The sequence below is a fragment of the Symphodus melops genome, assembly GCF_947650265.1.
Source record: "Symphodus melops genome assembly, chromosome: 5".
NCBI classification, from domain to species: Eukaryota; Metazoa; Chordata; class Actinopteri; order Labriformes; family Labridae; genus Symphodus; species Symphodus melops.
Genome location: NC_136695.1, coordinates 22,943,302 through 22,962,609, shown reverse-complemented (window position 1 = coordinate 22,962,609; position 19,308 = coordinate 22,943,302). Strand labels below are relative to the sequence as shown.

The 19,308-nt window shown below is 41.4% G+C and overlaps 1 protein-coding gene across 4 annotated transcripts; it reads right to left on the bottom strand.

Annotated features, from left to right (window-relative positions):
• Window positions 1-1,886: 1,886 nt before the first annotated feature.
• On the bottom strand, window positions 1,887-18,777 carry znf574 (zinc finger protein 574). Of its 4 annotated transcripts, none has more exons than XM_079344948.1 (10): window positions 18,670-18,777; window positions 15,530-15,692; window positions 9,909-11,088; window positions 9,596-9,810; window positions 9,154-9,333; window positions 8,836-8,933; window positions 6,135-6,229; window positions 4,496-4,644; window positions 4,028-4,315; window positions 1,887-2,739 (listed from the first exon to the last, which is right to left on the bottom strand). In XM_079344948.1, the coding sequence occupies exons 1-10, from the start codon at window positions 18,762-18,764 to the stop codon at window positions 2,140-2,142; spliced, it is 3,063 nt and encodes a 1,020-aa protein (XP_079201074.1). In that variant the 5' UTR covers window positions 18,765-18,777; the 3' UTR covers window positions 1,887-2,139. The 4 variants fall into 4 exon arrangements, with proteins under 4 accessions (XP_079201074.1, XP_079201077.1, XP_079201076.1 ...); XM_079344951.1 differs by having other exon boundaries at window positions 15,530-15,687; window positions 18,634-18,776; XM_079344950.1 differs by having other exon boundaries at window positions 15,530-15,687; window positions 18,668-18,776.
• Between the last annotated feature and the right edge of the window lie 531 nt (window positions 18,778-19,308).

Sequence of the window (19,308 nt, the reverse complement as noted above, 5' to 3'; positions counted from 1 at the left end):
GCATAAAAAATCAATGAATAATTCAAAAACATGATTGCGGGGTGGGGGTGGGGGGGAGCACATGAAAGCATAAAGTATATTTAACATGTTTGACGATAAATAATTTTCTGGACATTGTGTGGATTTTTATCAACGAGGGAAAGAAAAAAAAAAGCTATTTTTTTCATCTACTAGATGGGTTTTTCTTTCTTGTTCTTTTGACAAGAGGTGTCCTATAATATTTTTTATTTTCATTTCAACACGTTGAAAGACGTGTTGAGGATAACTTTGGACTGTATTAAACAATCAGGAGCATTATATTTTTATTTAATTGAATTACATTTTAGAAAAAATAAAGTCAGGTGCATATTTTGTTTGCCACTATTCCTCAAATGTCCTTTACGCACAAAGAGGTAAATACGTGCAGTTCTTTTAAATGATCCTTTGCAAGCCTCATAATTATTTTATTTTGAATTGCTCATGTTGCAGTTTGGGGTGGATCACATTGTCATTATTGTACAGGTACTGTTTAAGAAGAAAGAAGTATTTACAGCCAATAAGTGAAACCATGGACTCATACAGTATTGCACCATGGCAATAGTTGAAGCTCGTTTTCAACTCTGCTACTGTAAGGGAAAACATGTTTTCATCCAAATTCAGTGCCAACCAAGACCAAAAAAAGAACAACCCCATACCCAAGGCTGGACACAGTCAGACAATTTACCATCTTCTGTACAACAAATAGACCATTACACGGCAGTCAAACTGCTTCTGGAAAGCATAAGAGTCTCACGTGTTCCCCTCAAGCATCAACAATTCCATTACACATCTGTGTTTTCAGCTTCCACGTTAGGCAGCAGGTATGATAAACGCTACTCTACACGAATATCAGCTCCCTAGATATCCTGGGAATGGAAAAACATGTATTTATCGACTGGTTGCCTGTTGACTCTCTAAGAAAAGCAATGAGGATTCTTGGCACGGTTTTTTTTTTTTTTGCTGTTCAGGAGCTCTCTATTTCCTGATACACTTCTCAATCTGCAGAAATGCTGCCATTTTCCCATTTCAGTTCCCTGCACAATCATCAGCATTTCTTTCTCCATGACATGAAAACAAACTAAGACTGAGTGCATGTGTGTTTGTGCGCGTGTGGTTGAAATCCCCCTGTCAGCAATCACTGGGTGGGAGACAGCCTAAACTGCACTTTAGAAGCCTATAATGGGTGACTGCAGCGCTGGCAAAACTTATATCATATCATGCCTCTTCCCCTTCAGACACAAATAGGATCATTATTTTTGATAACTATACAGCAAGCGCTAGAAAATTTCATTGCACTACTTGCCACTGCATAATGCTGTACTTCAGCTAGATCATCATAAATCTTACCGTTTTCCAGTTATTGTGTTTAATTACAGCACAAAACAATCAATAAATACTGTCTTACAAATTACTTGAAGATTAGGGGTTGATCTATGTTGATGACCCTCCATCATTCAGTCCTCCACTAACATAACTGTGCATTCAACACACAGAAACAAAGCGCTGAGATAAGCACAGCGACTTGTGCTCAGTGCGCCTGTCTATTTCTCAGCAGAACATCTTACATGATTTGTCAGAAGGCACAAGTGGCAATTTACAGCAGAAGCAATAAAGTCCAGCCCATCTGATGTGATGGGGGCAATGGCCTCACGTCATCCACCTTACAAAGTGATGGACGCTCACAAGTGTGAGAGCTGAAGCGTTTTATTATAAAGAAAGAAAAAGACATTTCATGGGCCACCACTGGGCCTCGTCTAATAAATTGCGGCTGTAAATGCAGGTCTGTATTCAATCGAGGGCACATTTTACAGCCTGTTTTTCAAACTATTTGAAGGACCAATTTAAGGAACATTCTGCACTCTTGAGTGTTTCATTTGTGCATCAACCTTTAATTCAATATTTTTCACTATTTCAACAATATTTTTCCATGAGGTTTTCTGCTCAAGTCAACTTTATTCTACACATACTGGGACTCATCTATCAAACTATTTACATTTAATGGCAATTAAAGCATATCCTTCAATTATAACATTTCACTCAATCAACAGTCTATATTTTCTCAACTATTTTTTATTCTGTGAGTACTGTGGTGTTTTCTCCTCGGTAGTTTGACATTTGCCTTCAAACAGTCTCCTCCACTATGAACTCAATGGCATGCTGAGGTGACTGGCTCGTCTCCACCATGGTGATTTCATTTCCATCCATGGTGATGGTGGGAACAGTTATTCCCTGAGCTCCCAGGACAGAGGAGGGCAGGAAGACGACCTGCGAGGCGCCTTCAATGCCAGTGAGTTGATCAGAGGGGATCATGACCGTCTCAGTGCCTCCTTCGCCCCCCTGCAGTACATAGATGGTCTGCACTGTACCAGGATCCATTTCTCCTGTGGTGGCCAGAGAAGACAGCACTTTGGCCCCTTCCAGCACCTTCTGGACCTGAGCAGCCTCGGCTGCTTGTGCCGCCTGTGCCGCCTCCTCGAGAGGCAGGTCCCCGTGTAGCCGGATGTGTTTGTCCAGGTTGGAGCGGGAGCGGAAAGCAGCAGGGCAGTGGGAACAGGGGTAGGGCTTCTCTCCACTGTGGGTGCGGGCGTGCTCAGTGAGCCGCGCGGCTACGCTGAAACTCTTGCCGCAAATCCAGCAGCAGAAAGGACGCAAGCCGCTGTGGATGCGCTCGTGGTCTTGCAGGTGAGGCAGCTGGCGAAAGCGCTTTCCACAGGTGGCACACTAGAAGTGGGATAGGACATTGATTATGTGGAGAAAATATAGAAAAGGTAAGATGACACAAAAACAGTTGTACAAAGTGGAAGTAGTTCATTTTCTCAGATGGAGCACTTCTGGTTGGGATAGAGGAAGAAGAGAGAACAGTATAGGAAGGTCAGAAGTGAGAAAGACGAATACAACGCAATCAAAATAATAGAAATATGACACTGTGAATATAAATGACTCATTGTTGATTCATTCATAAGCCTTATCAATTCACTCAACAATTTCATACGGTTATCACATGAACAGTTTTGCTGCGACACCAGGAGGAGGCGGTGCATTACTCAGTGAGCTTGTGAGACCAACGGCTTTGCTCTTAGTGTCAGAGAGAAAGGAGCAGAAGAACGCTGGGATTAACTCTGAGCCGTCTTCAGTCACAAATCAAGGCTTAGCAATCAGCGCTGCCTCATGTATATGCTACAACAAAACATATGTATGGTAATGAGATTCCAGTAAAAATCCATGTTGTGGAATAGGGTAATAGCAGCAGTGGTATTGACATCCGTTTACATACAGCCTTCTCGTACCATCTCAGTGCAGACACTGAAGTCTACTTGATTAAACATGAAGCACCGCTAAACAATGGCTGTGTTGATTTCTGCTGGAGACACTGAGATTGGAACTATAATCCCTGCTGACAGATTTTCTGTTTATGTTTCCCTGTGAGACGTACTGTAACAAGATTACCTTTCCTGTTGAGTTTACTCTTTATACACTCAGTGAAGTTTCCTTTCAGACATAAACAGAATGTAATTCTAATTCATGTTTGTCCCAATAACTGCCTGTGCGGATGAGGACCGGTTCTCCTTTTACCTCTGCATGCCTGGTAGATATGACTCAAGCAGAGCCACAAACATTAAATCAATTGTACAGTCAGACGTGCTCGGATGGGTCTATAGTTGATGTCCTGCCTCATCACCAGAGCAGCAGAGAGAGAGGGAGAGAGTCCCAGAATAGTAACAGGCACAGAGGGGAGCTGACAGGCCCTAACTCAGGCCTGCCATTAATCACAGGTACATGGGGAGGGAGGGAGGGAACACCCGTAGGACACACGCTGCACAAATGGCCGTGGTCTGAATCTGGTGGCATGGCCGAATCTATGTACGAGTGTGACCATGACGGGTGAGGCAGTGTTGGATTTCAAAATGAAATACAGGTTGAAAGCCTTGTATGAAAAGGACAAAATATGAGTAATGAGAGAGAGAATTTTTTTTTGAAGCACACACATAATACAAATAGGATTTCTTACCTCAAAGGGCCTCTCATCAGTATGTGTTCTCATGTGAACACTGAAGGTGGAATTGTAGGCAAATTCCTTGTGGCAAATTTGACAGCGGAAGCGGGGTCGGTTTTTGGACTTGCCGAGTTTTCCATGGAAGTGGGCCAGCACGTGCTCCTCCAGGGTACTGCTGGAGGTAAACCGACGACGGCAAGGACTCACAGGACATTTGAGAGGAGTCTGACCGGTGTGGGATAAACGATGGAGGTCGAGGCCCTCCTGGGTCATACAGCGGTGGCCACATAGGTCGCACTCAATCTGAGGAAGAAATGAAGAGAGTGCAGAGGAAAAGAAGAAACAAAGGCAGGTGAAAAAACAGAAAGTGAAGGTAATGGAAATAGAAAGAGGGTAGTAATTAATGAAATGATTGAAGGTTAAAGATCTATCGAATTTTATCTTGACTTTTTTTTATTTTATTCAACTGTTCGTTCTACCAACCTGTCCAGTGCAACGACCCCGGCCCTGACCCCGTCCACGACCAGTATTCTTGTCCTCCTCTGTGGTGGGGCAACGCTGCATGTGGATCTCCAGCACAGACTGGTTCACAAACTGGGATGAACAGTGAAGACACGTCGCTGGCTGCTTGTCTGAAATAGGACAGAGTCGACTTTTAGTCAGATAAGCAACATTCTGTGTTCCCACTTAAAGCAGTGACTGAGTGTAACTTGCTCCATACTCGTCCCTATACAAATACATATGAAATAAATAAATAATCAAGGACAAAGCATGCGTTTTAATTAGTGATTATACGGTACATATTCTCGATGGAAGACCTCTGACATGTCACAGTGGGAAGAACAGATGTGGATAATAAAATTAATGATGGTTGAATTACAGCTGTTTCAGAGTCAGGCTCCTCAGCTCGATGTCCTTCAGTCACAGAGAAGTGAAACACTTGAAAAGCACTGAGCCATTCTGCAGTTTATGAGTAACACCATGGTGTTTTCTTCCTCATCTCAAGAAGTCTGCTTTGAAAAACAGGCTTCATTTTTTTTAAGTTTGTCAAAAATAATTAATCACATTAACCACATGTAAAATCGGAAAAGTGCTTTTTGTCCAACCAAGAGTCCAAAACTTAAAAAGAAAGATTGAATACAACATATTTTATATAACACAGAAAAAAAACAGATAACCAAGCTAATATCTTGAAGTGTTTAGTTGATCAGCTGTTTGTAGAGTCCGTTCACATGGCTGATCAATGTATCATCTAATCACTTCAGCTTGAATCAGAGGGGGCCCCGATTGTATTTTGGAAAGCCAAGCCCACTCTCACTGGGTTGCTCTTGGAGACCTGGCAGAGAAACAGCTGACACTGATGGTTCATCAGTATGTCTATTGGTCGTCACGCCAACATCTTGCAATCTGCTAACCATCTGCACTGTTTGTCCCAGTAGGGGCGAGCCACGCTGCTCCGAGTTGAGACCCACAAATTAAACCTTTAATAAGGACATCGTTAGCCAATGGCCCTGGACTGATCAATGGATCAATTCCTCCAATCATATCTCTCAGAAGAGCCACATACCTTTGACCTTTGCTGCACGCTGACTCTTCAAGCTAAACTAACGAGGTTGACGTTCCAATGCGCCCAAATTAATTTATCTCCTATGTTACACAAGGGACGCAAATCAATGGAAAGTCATTGACCGAATGCGTCGGACGAACAATGCATATGAAACAGGGATGTATGTTTGTAAATAAACAAGATAGGCCACCCAGGCGAGCTGATGGGGACATTGATGGTTGTGTGTGCATTAATCAATAGTAATTCACTGCATGCTGTACTGGTAAGGACATCATATCTAATTGGTTTCCATTAAGAGCAGGCACAGGGGCTCGTTCACCTCCTTGGATCTCATCGTTGATCTTCCTGACTGTTATCAGAGATCGACACATATTGTAGCTACTTGATAAGAGTGTGACATCGACAGCTACATATAGAGAAGATGCTGAAGGATACGGCAGAGCGCTACGGTCCATATGGCTCGTGTGGTTTTCATTTTTAGCTTCAGGGTTTCACCTGTGATTCGTACGGACACAGGGCTGAACAAAAACGTCAGACTGAGCCTTGAACTCCCACCTTGATGAGTAAGTGAGTGCAGGTCCAGGTCTTTCCTGCGTTTGAAGGCTTCTCCACATTCATGGCAAGGGAAAGGATGGCTGGTGTGCAGCAGTCTGTTTAAAAACACAAAAACACCATTACAAAAATGTGTCAAATATTCATACTATTGATGATAAGGTTTTGAATTCCACCATCTTTTTTATTTTCAAGAAAACAAACAGAGCTAATATGAGTCATAAGAATAATTAGAGTTATAAAAAGTGTAAACAGGGTTGTATGGTAGTCATGGTTTGGGGTTTTAAGCTGCGACTGAATATGTGACACATCAGGGGATTACCAGCAAGCATGTGCTGAGCTGTGCTTTAGGTTAAACAAGGGCTATTAGCTGAGTGTATAACCGCTGGAGATAAAAGCACAGCAGTAAACTAGGAGGAGTCAGAGTCAGGACATGAAAGACTAAATTTATCCATTGCATAACTTTACTCTGGATATAGCCTTAGGGGAGGAGAGAAGTGTTAGGATGCTTTCACCTCATGCTGCATCTGACCAGCGATCACTGTATAGAGAATCTACATTACGTGCTCTTTTGGAAGTTACTCATAATCAGACAAACACAGGTTATGTTGAAGTTGAACAGACGTGATGATTCACTAAATGGTGTTTCTAAAGTATTATACTCCAGATATCATATCACATTAGACGAGAAAGAACCCTACATAGCCAGCCACTGAAAGAAAAGCAGAGGGTCAGAGGTGATGTGCAAGGCTCTCTGAGGGCCTTCACATGAGGCCCTGTTTCTGCTCTCTGTTAAATGGAGAAATCAATGAGTCGAGGACAGCTGACCTTGAAGCAGACACTGGGATTAAAATATCTGTCAGGGTCACCTCCACTCCCGGACCAGATTTAATATACAGATGATACAGCATCAGAAACACATCCATTTATTCACCAGCAAGAGTTAAAATGATGTGATGAACACATTTATTTGTTCTCATTTCCTCAACAAAAAACAAGAAACCAACAATCTTTGTTGAGCTGAAAGTTTAGTCTTAATATAGACAAAGAATCTGATTCTTTATCAGGAGGAAACTCAATCTGCCGGTGAAGACTCATTAAGTCAAGATTCACCAACAAGGTATTTCTTTTAAAGTCAATTTATCTCTTAATTGTTGCTGTATAATGTTGTACCTCTTAAAATTCTGCAAATGTTCCCCCAGTAATCATTCACAAATTTCACTGACAAAATAAAAAGAACAAGTAAAAATACTATCAGAGGATGTGGCAAGTCTGTAACAAGTCTTTTGTTTGACCTTTTCGTATTCTGCTCGTTCACTTTCTGTCAGAGAGTTTTCCACCATCTCAAGCAGCATTAGTGCAAGCCAGGCAGAGTATAGCGCTTGGTAGGGCTAACACCTACAAAGTTCACACAGCTTTTCTCATCCTTAGCACCCTCTAGTGGATTCATCCTGCACTATAAACAATGGCTGCCCTCAATTTTTAATAACTTCTTCATTTTGAATTGTGTTCCTGCACTCCATCAGTTCGTGCTCAGGCTCCACTGTCCACTGGTTTCCTGTAGAGATTCATAAATCGGATGTTACCTCATTCGGATGTTACCTCTCTTGATAAACAGACGTTACTGCTCTGATATACTTCTGCTTTCAATATCAGCCCGTAAAAAAGTACATATTCTCATTAAATGAAAAGGATTTGTACTTCACTGTGCAGAGCTTGAAGATTTGTGTTATAATTGCAGTGATACCACAGTCCTTCAAAACACAGAAATTGCAAGTAGCTGTAAAACATGTTAGCGGAGCAAACATGATACGAAACATCCAGACTGCTTTGACTTATTCTCCTCCCTTCTTACTTAGACCAAAGCAGCAGTTCAGTGAGCAGCGGACTTTGTCCATGCATGCAGGCATGAACATAGTACTAATATCAATAGACTGACCCCAAACTGGCATCCGATGTCAGTATCTGATTAGTTCATCTCTAGTTTCAAGAACAGTTCACCGGTTTAGTCAATCCAAAAGGATTTGAAGAGTGAAACATTTTGGGGGTTTAAAGACGACGTGTCTGACTTCTTCTGCTTTGAGGTCAGCTAATCATTGGATTTACACTAATGGTCAAACGGCAGCTAAACGATTTAATTGTACAATGTGCACATTGATATGTAGATCAATATCCGCTTGGTATAAAAAAGCAAACATTTAAAGAGCGAATAGCCTAAAGTCAGTGCTTTAACCTTACTCAGGCGGTTTTATTTGACATCCAATGTGCTTAAGCCAAGGCCAATAAAATATAAACAAACACAGTATATCCGCTCCATTTTGCTCAACCAAGGAGGACAGGACCAGGCTCAGTCCTGTGCAAGGTTATCATTATCATCTTCATTTCCTTGGCCTCTGTCTGTCAATCATATGCCTCAGAGGCTCAAGGGCACGCAGGTATCTCAGTCAGCACATTTGCTACACAGCTTAAAGGTGTTGCTCCATAGTCGCACATGGTTCAGGTACTACAGCTCCTTAATTGGGGGGGGGGGTTCGCTAAATCCTGTCTAAGGCTCTGTTTGCGCCAAAATTACTCTATAAACAAGGTTGGAAATAATTGCTTAATAGTTGTTGTGCAGGATATTTGTTCAATGGGTTTAAATTATTTCCACTTATGCAAGAAAAGAAAGCTGAACAACAATGAAGTGTTATTGTTGTGTCATTACTTGTGATGGTTCAGCTGATCCTCTGTGTTAAATCTTGACGGGCAGTGAGGACAGGCGAAGAGATGAGCAGCTCCCTCATTGTCCAAAGTACACACCTGCTTTGAGAAACACAAAACTTATTGGCAATGACAAGGAGTTCACATCTCGCTGTGAACCTCAAATATTCTGTTCTGCAGAAGTAATGTCAAAGTTTATCTTTTCAAACTTGACCTAACAAAATAACTGGCAACAGCTGAGACATCATGATGCATTTTTTGTGTGGCCTTCCATTTGAGAGGAATCAAGAGAAAAAAAAAAAAAAAAGGTTCTGGTCCATACCGGTTTGCGTCCACGCTTGCGCCTGGGCTGTGTTGACGTGTGAATGCGTTGGTGTCTCTTCAAGGTGGCTGCCTGGGAGAAGTTTTTGCCACAAACATCACAGCTGTAGGGCTTGTTTCCAGTGTGGCTCATGCTGTGGCGCAGCAGGCTCTGCGAGTTTGTGAAGGACTTTGTGCACACCTACATGACAACAGTGATCAGGATGAGTGCCACAGCTGTATCTATAACTGTTTTCTCTAATCGATTGTTGCACGATACGTAACTTGGTGTACAGCTTTATAATGCTCAGCTTCAAATTGTGCCTGCCTTAAACCTCACAGACTTCAAAAGGATTACATCATCTCGTAAATGTCAGCTACAAGACATAAATGACATTTACATCAAAGGAGATTATCCTTCAAACTCAAGAGAGGACACAAGTTGATTCAATTCTGAGTGGCACCTTGCATGTAAAGAGTTTCTCTCCCGTGTGGCTGAAGACATGAGTGCGAAGGAAGACACGCCGGGTGAAGGTTTTGCCACAGTAGGGGCAAACGTGGGGTAGTGGTGTGCGAGCCCAGTCCTGCAGCAGCTTGGCAGGCGGAGGATGGTTGGTGTTGTCTGAGTCTGCAGCAGTGTTGCCTTCTAATTCCTCTTTGGTCCCTGAACTTTTGTTTCCTTACAACAGAAAAAAACAAAAACCTGTTAATTAAAGACCAAAACACCCCTGCCTTATTTAATCCCTTACGAGCTTAAAGACTCATATTTTAACTTACCTTTGAGTGCATTTACACCGCTCAGGATCCTGAAAGTTGGCCTGCTTCTCTTAGGGAGGGGTGAACCTGATTCACTAGCAGAGGCAGACGGGGAAAGCAGTCGCTTTGGGGTATCCTGCGATCTAGTCATGGCAGCGTCATCATCAGTTTTAGCATCTCCCACCTCTTCCACCGATGTGAGGCCATGCAGCCGACGATGGTACAGATACTGGGTGGTGTTCATGAAGCTCTCTCCACACTGGAGACAACTGTGTAGTGGCCTGGTCAGGTTATGCTTCTGCTTCCGATGGGAGGCCAGTCCCGTGTCATCACTAAAGCTATCCCCGCACTGGGTGCACATGAACAACTCGGGCTTTTGGAAACTTGAGGTGACAGAAACGCTGATGGGATTGGCGTCCTGTTCCTGCTCATTGGTCCCATTGCTCTGGGTACAAACTTCCTCGATTACTTCTTGAGGAGTCGTTTCCACCCTTTCCTCGCCTTTCTGCCGGTGTTGCTTGCGGTGATAGAGAAAAAGTGTGGTGTTTAGGAAGCTCTCTCCACACACAGAGCAGCGGTGCAGAGCTTCCTCGAAGCCGTGTTGGGTCTTCCGGTGGGCCACCAGTTCAGACACCAGGCCAAAGCACGAGCCACAGTCCACACACAGGAGCACAGGTTCAGGCTTCGGCTTTTTGTTCGCCCCCCTCCTCTTTGGAGACAACTCCTCTGGATTAGAGGCAGAAGCAGCCTCCTCAGAAACAGGAGGATCAGCGCACTGATCTAACTGAGCAGCAGTTTCTGGAACTTGATGACACTCTTCCTCTTCAATTGGCGGATCCACTGGTTCTGGTTCAAGATTTGGACTTTGTTCGCTCTGCAGGACAGAAGAATCTTCAGGATTTAAAGTCGAATCTGTGCTCTGAAACGCAACAGTCTCTGGCTCAGGTTGTGAATCAGGTTTTGACTTGCTACCAGACTGCAGACACGTCTCTTCTTTACGGTGTTGTTGCCACAGGTCCAAGGTCTTGAAAAGTTCATCACAGTCCCCACATTGATAGAGGATTCTGGGCTTGTCCGATGTCACGTTTGCACTGACTGCAGCCTGCTTGACTACATTCTCAACAAGATGCATGGAGGATTCAGCTTCATGGACTTGAATCTCTGGGACTGCAACTGTCCTCGTTATATCTATTACCTGTTGCTGCAAAGACAACAGAGAAATAACAGAAGAAAACAGAGTTTGTTATATTTGTTCTGTTTTTACAATGACAACAAAACTACTAATTGAAGCCAAATGGAGTGGGCAGCTCATCCTGCAGTGTTTTTAATCTGTTTTATTCCTTCTGGCAGATGAGGGATGAAAATTAAGTGTTGGGGTACTGAGGTCAAGTACAGCAGCATGCGTTTAGAGCCAGACTTCCTCTGAGAGCTCCACACAGACGGAGATAAGGCCTCAGTCTGGCTGATAACTATCGAAGGCCCAGCAGGGTTGAGTGGGTCACTCAGTGGGGTTTTACCTTTGCTCCCTCAATCTGACTGGAAGATAGAAACAGGAGATCAAGGTTAAAGATGTCTGAAACAGCCTCAATCAGAACAGTTCAGTCGGTCTCAATTAGTGTTATGACCTTTGGGAGTTTGTTTAAACACTCAGTAATGGAGATTCTGAAGACAACCTCTAGTGCGTCAACTTTGAAAGAGTTCTGATTACATGAACATGTACGCTTTAATACATTTCATGTTTAAGTTCTCTTAAAGCTGCGAGCAGTTTCATTGGTCACAACACCTATATCCACAATGGGCCTGATTTGTTAAAGGTTTGCATGTGTCAAATTTTAGATAAGCTGGTTATAACCCTCAAACAAATCTAGTAACACTGAGGATATATGCTAGACAACATGCTTTGTCCATTTAGTACATTTGCTTTAGTGAATATGAAATAAGGGGCATATGTACCCTAGTGTGCAAAATACTGGGAGGATTCAAATGTTTTTGTCTTTAGTTCTTTATAATCCATTGTGTCTGTTTACAAAAAAAAAAGCTTTTAGGTTTGAACACATAGTACAAGAATATTTGATAATTCATACGAAATCCAGCTAAGCATGGGTTCTCAATCAATTCTGCTGGACCCTCCTTTGGCAGCTGAACACATTTTCAAGCCCAGAGAGTTCCCTAAAAACTGCACCCCATGGGGACTTTTTTTTTTCTGCATCGCCAGGGCACCTACTGGTACTCTTGTCAGTCAATCTCTTTGTTTATATTTTGCCATTAAAAAGCAGAGAACAGAAGTTCAGTGTTAGACAAGAACCTGGAGGAAAAAAAACAAAGCCATAACTAAAGGTTTTCAGACTTCTCCTCTCACAAAACTCCACATGCTTTGTTAGCAGTAATAAAGAGTGTGCAAGGTTTTTATAAAGCCTTGCCGGGCCCCCTCTTTTATAACCCGAGGGCCACCCTAGGGGTCCGGTGACCCACTTTGGGAATCACCGATCCAACTCAGGTATCAAGCTGCAACAAGAGTCATAAGAATAAATTCAATTGACACTTCAAGTAAACAAATAATAATGAACTAACTGCTGGTTTAAGGAGCTTTGACCTCACAGTTGAAATGACAAAACTATTAATCTACTATTAGATACTACTTTACAATGAAGAACACTCATTGAAGATTTGTGAGTTTGAATACCAAATGACTCCATTATTTTTGGAGAGCTTCTAAGTTATTATGTTTATGAGGCAGATGAGTCACACTTAGTTCACACTGAGAGATGAGGAGAAGGGGAGCATATGTTTTTTAAAAGTAAGGTGCCCTACTTAAAGAAGAAAACTCAGTGGACAGGCTGAATAGGACTCATTAAGAATAAAGTATTGTGAGGAAATTGCTGTAACAATCTACGTTTGAGTTTGATCGTCTCATTTGCAGACGAGAGACCAGAAACAAGTTCCTCCAACGCACTGCCCGTTATCAAACTGTCCTCTCCAATTATTGCTCTCTGCATTCCACCTGCACATCAGACAGAACAAGAAACACATGTTAAAAGAGTTTTATGTAGATGTAAACAACCTGTGTTTTATTGCTAAGTCAAATCCAATATACGGAAGTTATGCTAAACTATCTAATGAAGTGAAAATGTCTGCAATGAAAAGGCAACGTGAAAGCCAGAAGGCCATAAGGTACCCAAGTTTTATAGTGTTTCTCCAGCTGTTTCATCTATAAGGAGGCCAACGAGCCATCCATCAAGAGAAAGTACGGCACTGACGGATGCATTCCTCATGCTCCTCTCCCCGCTGGCAACTCAGGATGCAATTTGTCTGTCATGAGTGTCACTGGGCTTTATGGACGCGTGTTGAAGACTGTAAGGATGGAAGTCTGGGCAAAAGCTCAGACAGCCGTGCCCTGCTGCTAAACGAGAGCCAAAGACTGCTTTTAACCCTGAGGGTCTCTGTCAGCTGTCACAGCAGGGCCAAAAGAAAAACTCAGCTCAATATGTCAAAGGAAAACACATTAATTCAGCCTATTGTACAACTTTCTAACTTTCTGATTCAAATGCGTCTTCCTGGACCTCAAAATTAGGAGGTCAGCTTATTGTTGAAATTCATCCCAATAGAACAGAATTTTCTAATAGGACACATAATGGAAAAGTGATTACAATTCAAAAATGTTCAGGCCTCTGAATTTCACTGATATAGAAATCAATAGAAAAACAACTGAATTTACACACCAGAGAATACACATAGAAAAAGGTTGTTCATATTTTCTCTTAAGAGACATAATTCCAGACACTTAAAATTGCATGTTGCCTTCATCACTAGTAATCCCTTCTCTTTAACTGCACTGGGGAGAGACATTAGAGTTTAGCTCCCTTGAATCAGATTGTGAAATGATCCAGTCGTGTGATTGGTGATTCACAGCTCTATTCAGCGTCCCAGTATAGGAGACAGATGCAGCACGTAGCTACCTCAGTGTTAAGTGATGATTCTCCTGCTTTGCTTTGCTTATCAGTACTTGATCGCTCTTTTGTGTGCATGAATTTCCGTGCATGAATTTCCCTCGGGATCAATAAAGTATCTCTCTCTCTCTCTCTCTCTCTCTCTCTCTCTCTCTCTCTCAAGGTACAGAACTACTTCACACAACTTTTATTTATTCATTTTAACCCCAAACTGATTTTTACCCTGCCTGACGAGATGATCTATTTTGATTTTTAATGAAACATTATTGGTTCAGACTTCTCTCTCACTTATGCCTTGATTGGTGGAACTTGAAAACTTATAATTTTGTAGGTTCTTGCCATTTTTTAGTCGTTTGAATAGTTTTCCGTCTCCCAAATGTCTTCATTGTAACATCAAATATATAAATGTTTGTCATAATGAACGTGGATCTCGCTGGCTGCAAACAAATTAACTACAAATAAAGTCCCCTGAACCTGTGTGCACAGAACATGAAGGTTTGCATTCATTTACTCTTGTTGCTTTTGTACTGCATTATATGATCACCTTGTATGCATGGACACTTTCAGGACAGAGCTCTAATAACCCTGATGTGCTTGATATATGCCAGACCAGAGTTTATGCAAATAAAACAACACACACACTGTCTCCTGTTCAGTCTCGCCATTAGAACAACTGACTTTAAAAACCAACACTTCATAATAAACACACTTTTAGATCGAGCCCATTTTTACTCATTACACCTGTTTGCTTCACTAGTGACTCATTACTCTGATATAAACAAAGTGCTAATGTGTTATTTTGCCATTACGCTGCACAGAGAGCAGGTCCAAGGTAGAGCTTAAGTACATGGAAAAATCATTGGAGTAATTGGGAGTTGGACTGCACAGATACAGCCAGTGTATGAAGAGGTCATATATATATATATATATATATTTATTTTTTGTGTGTGTGTGGGGGGGTTGAGGCTGACGTAGAACTGTTATAACCCATATTTGCTTTTATTTGATGTTTCAACTTTTAATGTTTATACATCTCCACTCCAGCTCTTTACTCTTGATTAGCCAGAGGCAGTTGTCCTCTTTCTGATATTTGTTTTTATATATTTATTTATATTTGTGCTCAAGTGTTTGTTTTATCTTCTAAATAAAAGTAAAAACAATAAAGATTTGTAACTCCAAAACAAACAAAAAAATCTGCTAGTTTACTTGTTGGACACCTAACTAAAAATCCTTCGTGAAGGTTATAGTGGTCTTGACACTGTGGTGTTGATCAACTGCATGATCGTTTCAAAGGCTGCAGTTTGTGATGCTGTTATATTGTGCTGCAGTATACTGACAGGTGTTACTATTATCTTGTCTGGCCCATTAAAACCAACGAGGGAAAGCTAGATAAAAATAGGACATTAGCTCACTCCTAAATTAGGTGTGAATACACAGCAATGCCTTGAAGTGAGTCAATAAATCATAACAAACAACTCAATGTTAAGTGCTCTGATCAAGGTCACTATTACTATGATGAGTAGCTGTGCGCTGTCAATTTATGACTAAAGTTATGCTTATAATGTCAAAGTCGATCTGAAGAAGCTCTCATGCGATCATTTAAGGCCGCATCATCAGTGTGAACACGGCCCGGCTTAACATGATACATCTGTGCACCACACCGGTAAAAATGGGATCTTGTTGACTAGTGTTTACCTCAGTCTGTAGCACTGGAACAGTGATTGGGGTGGCTCCAGATGCGTCTGGCTGTTCATCCTCAGCAGTGCACGTCAACTGGTGCTCAAGTACCTCCTCCAGTGTGTTAAACTCCTGGTAGCAGGGGAAGCACATGTACACCGAAGAACTCTCCATGGCTGCCGGGGGACACGAAATGAAAAACCGTTTCATTAGAAACGCAGCAATGCAAAACTGATTTAGATAAAGGTGAAACAGTGCACAATCTCAGCATGATTTGAATATCAAAGTTCCATCACAACGTGAGCCTTTTGCAGATGCCTAACCAGCAGTGCGTTCCATTTAGTTTAGATTGTGAACATTGCCCTCTCCTGATGAAAAGATGGGCCTGCATATATTATCAAGGCAACAGCTTGAACACAAGTGCCATGAGGCTAACTTTGGGGCTGCCAAGATGACTCACCATGCACCGAGTCTCTGCTAATTGTTATTTTGACCATGCAGACTGCTGCTCAGGTAGAGACGCTGCCAAGTCTCTCACATTCTCTGTCATTTTGTGGGCCAAGCCATCATTTAGCTTCAACATCAATTAGATGTGCTAAACTGGACCAACTGCAAGTGAAGTCTGGCTCATGGTGCCTCTTAATGGAAGTACCAATGCAAAATACATTCTTTACAAATCAATGGATACCAATCAAACAGTGTGCATTACAACAATATATAGACAGCTGTTTCAAGGCGCCACATTAAGATCCTGTTATGCTTCACCTTCAATCTGATGGCATGATGAGGGGGACTACGCGATCCTCCCTCTGTACCTCCTTCAAAGTGTTTGGGAGATGAGACAGTAGCAGCAGAGAGAGTGCTATATGTTCGTGCACGTCTGACTGCGTGTGTATATACGATTCCTGCTGTGCCCTGTTTGCTAAAACGCAACGTTAAATCACAGACTGGGACAAGTATATTAAACTGTTGCCGAATCAACATGAATGTACAAGATGTATTGATGGCTGAGCTTAGTTAAGGCACTTTCCCAGAAAAGCAGTGTGAAAAGGGCTTCTGAAAGAAACATCAATACCTCATGAAGACACCAATGTGACAACTCCTCGTTTATTATAGGTCATTAATAAAAGAGGACAGAGCTATTACTTATAGAAACTAATCTATAGTTTTGCCATCGTTGACACATCCCTTGAAAAGTTGCTTTTAGTCGATCGCTCACTGACTTCTAATTTCCCAGACTAACAGTAATCATCAACCCCAGCTAAAACAGTTTTCATTTCAGATGTAACTCTACCACAATTGGTCATATACTGTATGAGAAGTTCATGTTTTCTTAAGGCATTTTCCTTTCCCTAACAAGTTCCCTCAACATATAGGAACTATATATCTTACCGATCGCTATTCAAACCAAAAAAAAAAAGACCTCATAATCCCTAAGGGAAAATTTCACACCGTTGTATGTGGCCTCATGCTACACACGTGCACCAATGGAGAGATGCCATGGATGGATGGATAGATAGATAGATAGATAGATAGATAGATAGATAGATAGATAGATAGATAGATAGATAGATAGATAGATAGATAGATAGATAGATAGATAGATAGATAGATAGATAGATAGATAGATAGATAGATAGATAGATAGATACTTTATTGATCCCGAGGGAAATTCAAGCAAATTCATGCACACAAAATCATGCACACAAAAGAGCGATCAAGTACTGTCACCTCTATAGCTACAAGATCACAAGACACATTTAGTCCTCAGCAAGACTTGAATAGTCTACTCTTCAGGTATCTCTTATTCAGCTTTTTTTTTTTTTTTTTTACTAATTTATAATAGTAATGCATTTTATTTGTAGAGAACTTCACATTTGAGAATCTCAAAGTGCTACAGAGTTTAAAGAAAATTATCACATTATTATCCTATAAGCTGCTGGTGTTAGTATTTACACATACCTTTCTAAATCACCTTTTTAAAGTGTTTGATTTCTTAGTCTTTAGTCATAATTTCACTAAACTATTTCTACAGTATACTATAAATACAATTTTTATTTTATTAGCTGTGGATTATTTCTAGATGCAGATTTTGTGAACAATGTGGAATTAACTCGCAAAAAAAGTAGTTTAACCTCAAAGTTCACTAATGTTCAACACTGGGCGACAATGGAGTGCTGTGATCGCTAGTAATAAGCTCTATAGGAGGTTTGCTACAAATATACGCATGCAGACTAATAGTGACCCCTCCTGTAAAGTGAACTGTCTGATTGTTTATGTGCCCGTTTATGTCCCTTTTATCAGCACAAACATATACTGCCATGCCGCAGGTGACACATGTCACTAGTTTTGTGACACAACTCAGTCTGGCCTTCATTTGATCTAACCATCCTTTACATAATCGGACGTTCTTCTATATCATTTAAAAATAATAATAATAAAAACATCTTCCTATTAAAGTCAATCCCATGAAAGTTACTCCATGCCATGCCTGGTGCTGGATATTACCTAACCTTACACTAGCCATTACATGTTTTGGGTTCACAGTAGAGACTATGTCAGTGTAGTGCAGACTCTAGAGGGCACACGATTATAAAAAAATGACATACAAGTCTTATATTACTCAATCGTCGAGCCTCGTGTTAGCCCCTGTAACTGTTTAACTTCTGGTCTGACAGCAGCAGAGATACATTAACACCGCTAACGTTAGCCGAAGCTAGCGGCTAGGAGTTAGCTATGAAGCTGTATTATCTTTAACCAGCACTGTGTTGCTAACGTCTGTCTAGCAACGCGGCTAACGCACCACCAGCGTGCCATCGAGCTATTTCTCCTGCTAGCCCTAAAGCTAATGTCACAAAAAGACGTAGGTTAAGATAGAAGGCATCGGGGTTAACACTCGCTAGCAACTAAACCTCCTTTAACCAGCTGGACCAGTGATCTACGTTTTTAGTATTAAGGAGAAGAAGAAGAAGAAACGAGACACGAAGGAGGGCGGGATATGCTTCTTCGGTGGTATAATGGCGGCGACGGACTTAAAGTTAACATTAGCTGTCTCCCCCTCGTTGAAATCCTCCGTACATACATATCTGTGTGCATAATGTCAAGAAAAAAGTATCACTCACACAAAATAGTTACAATTAATTCAGCATAACTCACCCTCCTCGGACATTTTCCGTTGAGGAAATAGGACAACAACTTCAGTTTTTCTGTATGTTAGAAGGCGCAATCTGATTGGCTGTGACGGTTCCTCCATTCACCAATAGGGTTCGACTTCATATTACAGCAGAGAAGTTTGTAAATCCAAGAGCGCGCGAGGAGCTGTTTAATGGTCGAGTTATGTGAAGACACTTATACTTTCCCTTTATAGTGACTGGATAATTTAATTTCTCTACTCTGAACTTTACTGCATCTAAGAGGGTAATATATTGTCTTATTTTACTGCTGTACTCACCTTTGAAGTAACTTTTTACCTTGTGAATATGGCACATATGTTAGATAGGATGCATGATAAGAGATTACAATAAACAACAAAATAGATATAATTGTTCAAATAAACTCAACCTTCTGGCAGATACTAAATAAAAATGCATACTTTTAAAAACACTCAAAAATAATTTACGTATAAATAGTCGGAAGCCCAGCAGTCCCCTTACTGACTGTGGGTGCACTTGAATATCCAAAGGGGTTTACTAAATCTATGCCATAGCTTTACACTCAGATTTTCTCTCCTCAGAGTGAGTTCGGACGGTGCATCAAGTGTTATTTACAGAGGTCAGGAAAAGTATAGACTAGCCCAC

Excerpts from the sequence above, each read along its gene's own strand:
- znf574 (XM_079344948.1), bottom strand. The coding sequence starts at position 18,764 with ATGGAGGAACCGTCACAGCCAATCAGATTGCGCCTTCTAACATACAGA. Across the intron at positions 9,811-9,908 it reads CGGTGTAAATGCACTCAAAG|GAAACAAAAGTTCAGGGACC; the intron begins GTAAGTTAAAAT and ends TTCTGTTGTAAG. Across the intron at positions 4,316-4,495 it reads GGGGTCGTTGCACTGGACAG|ATTGAGTGCGACCTATGTGG; the intron begins GTTGGTAGAACG and ends TTTCTTCCTCAG.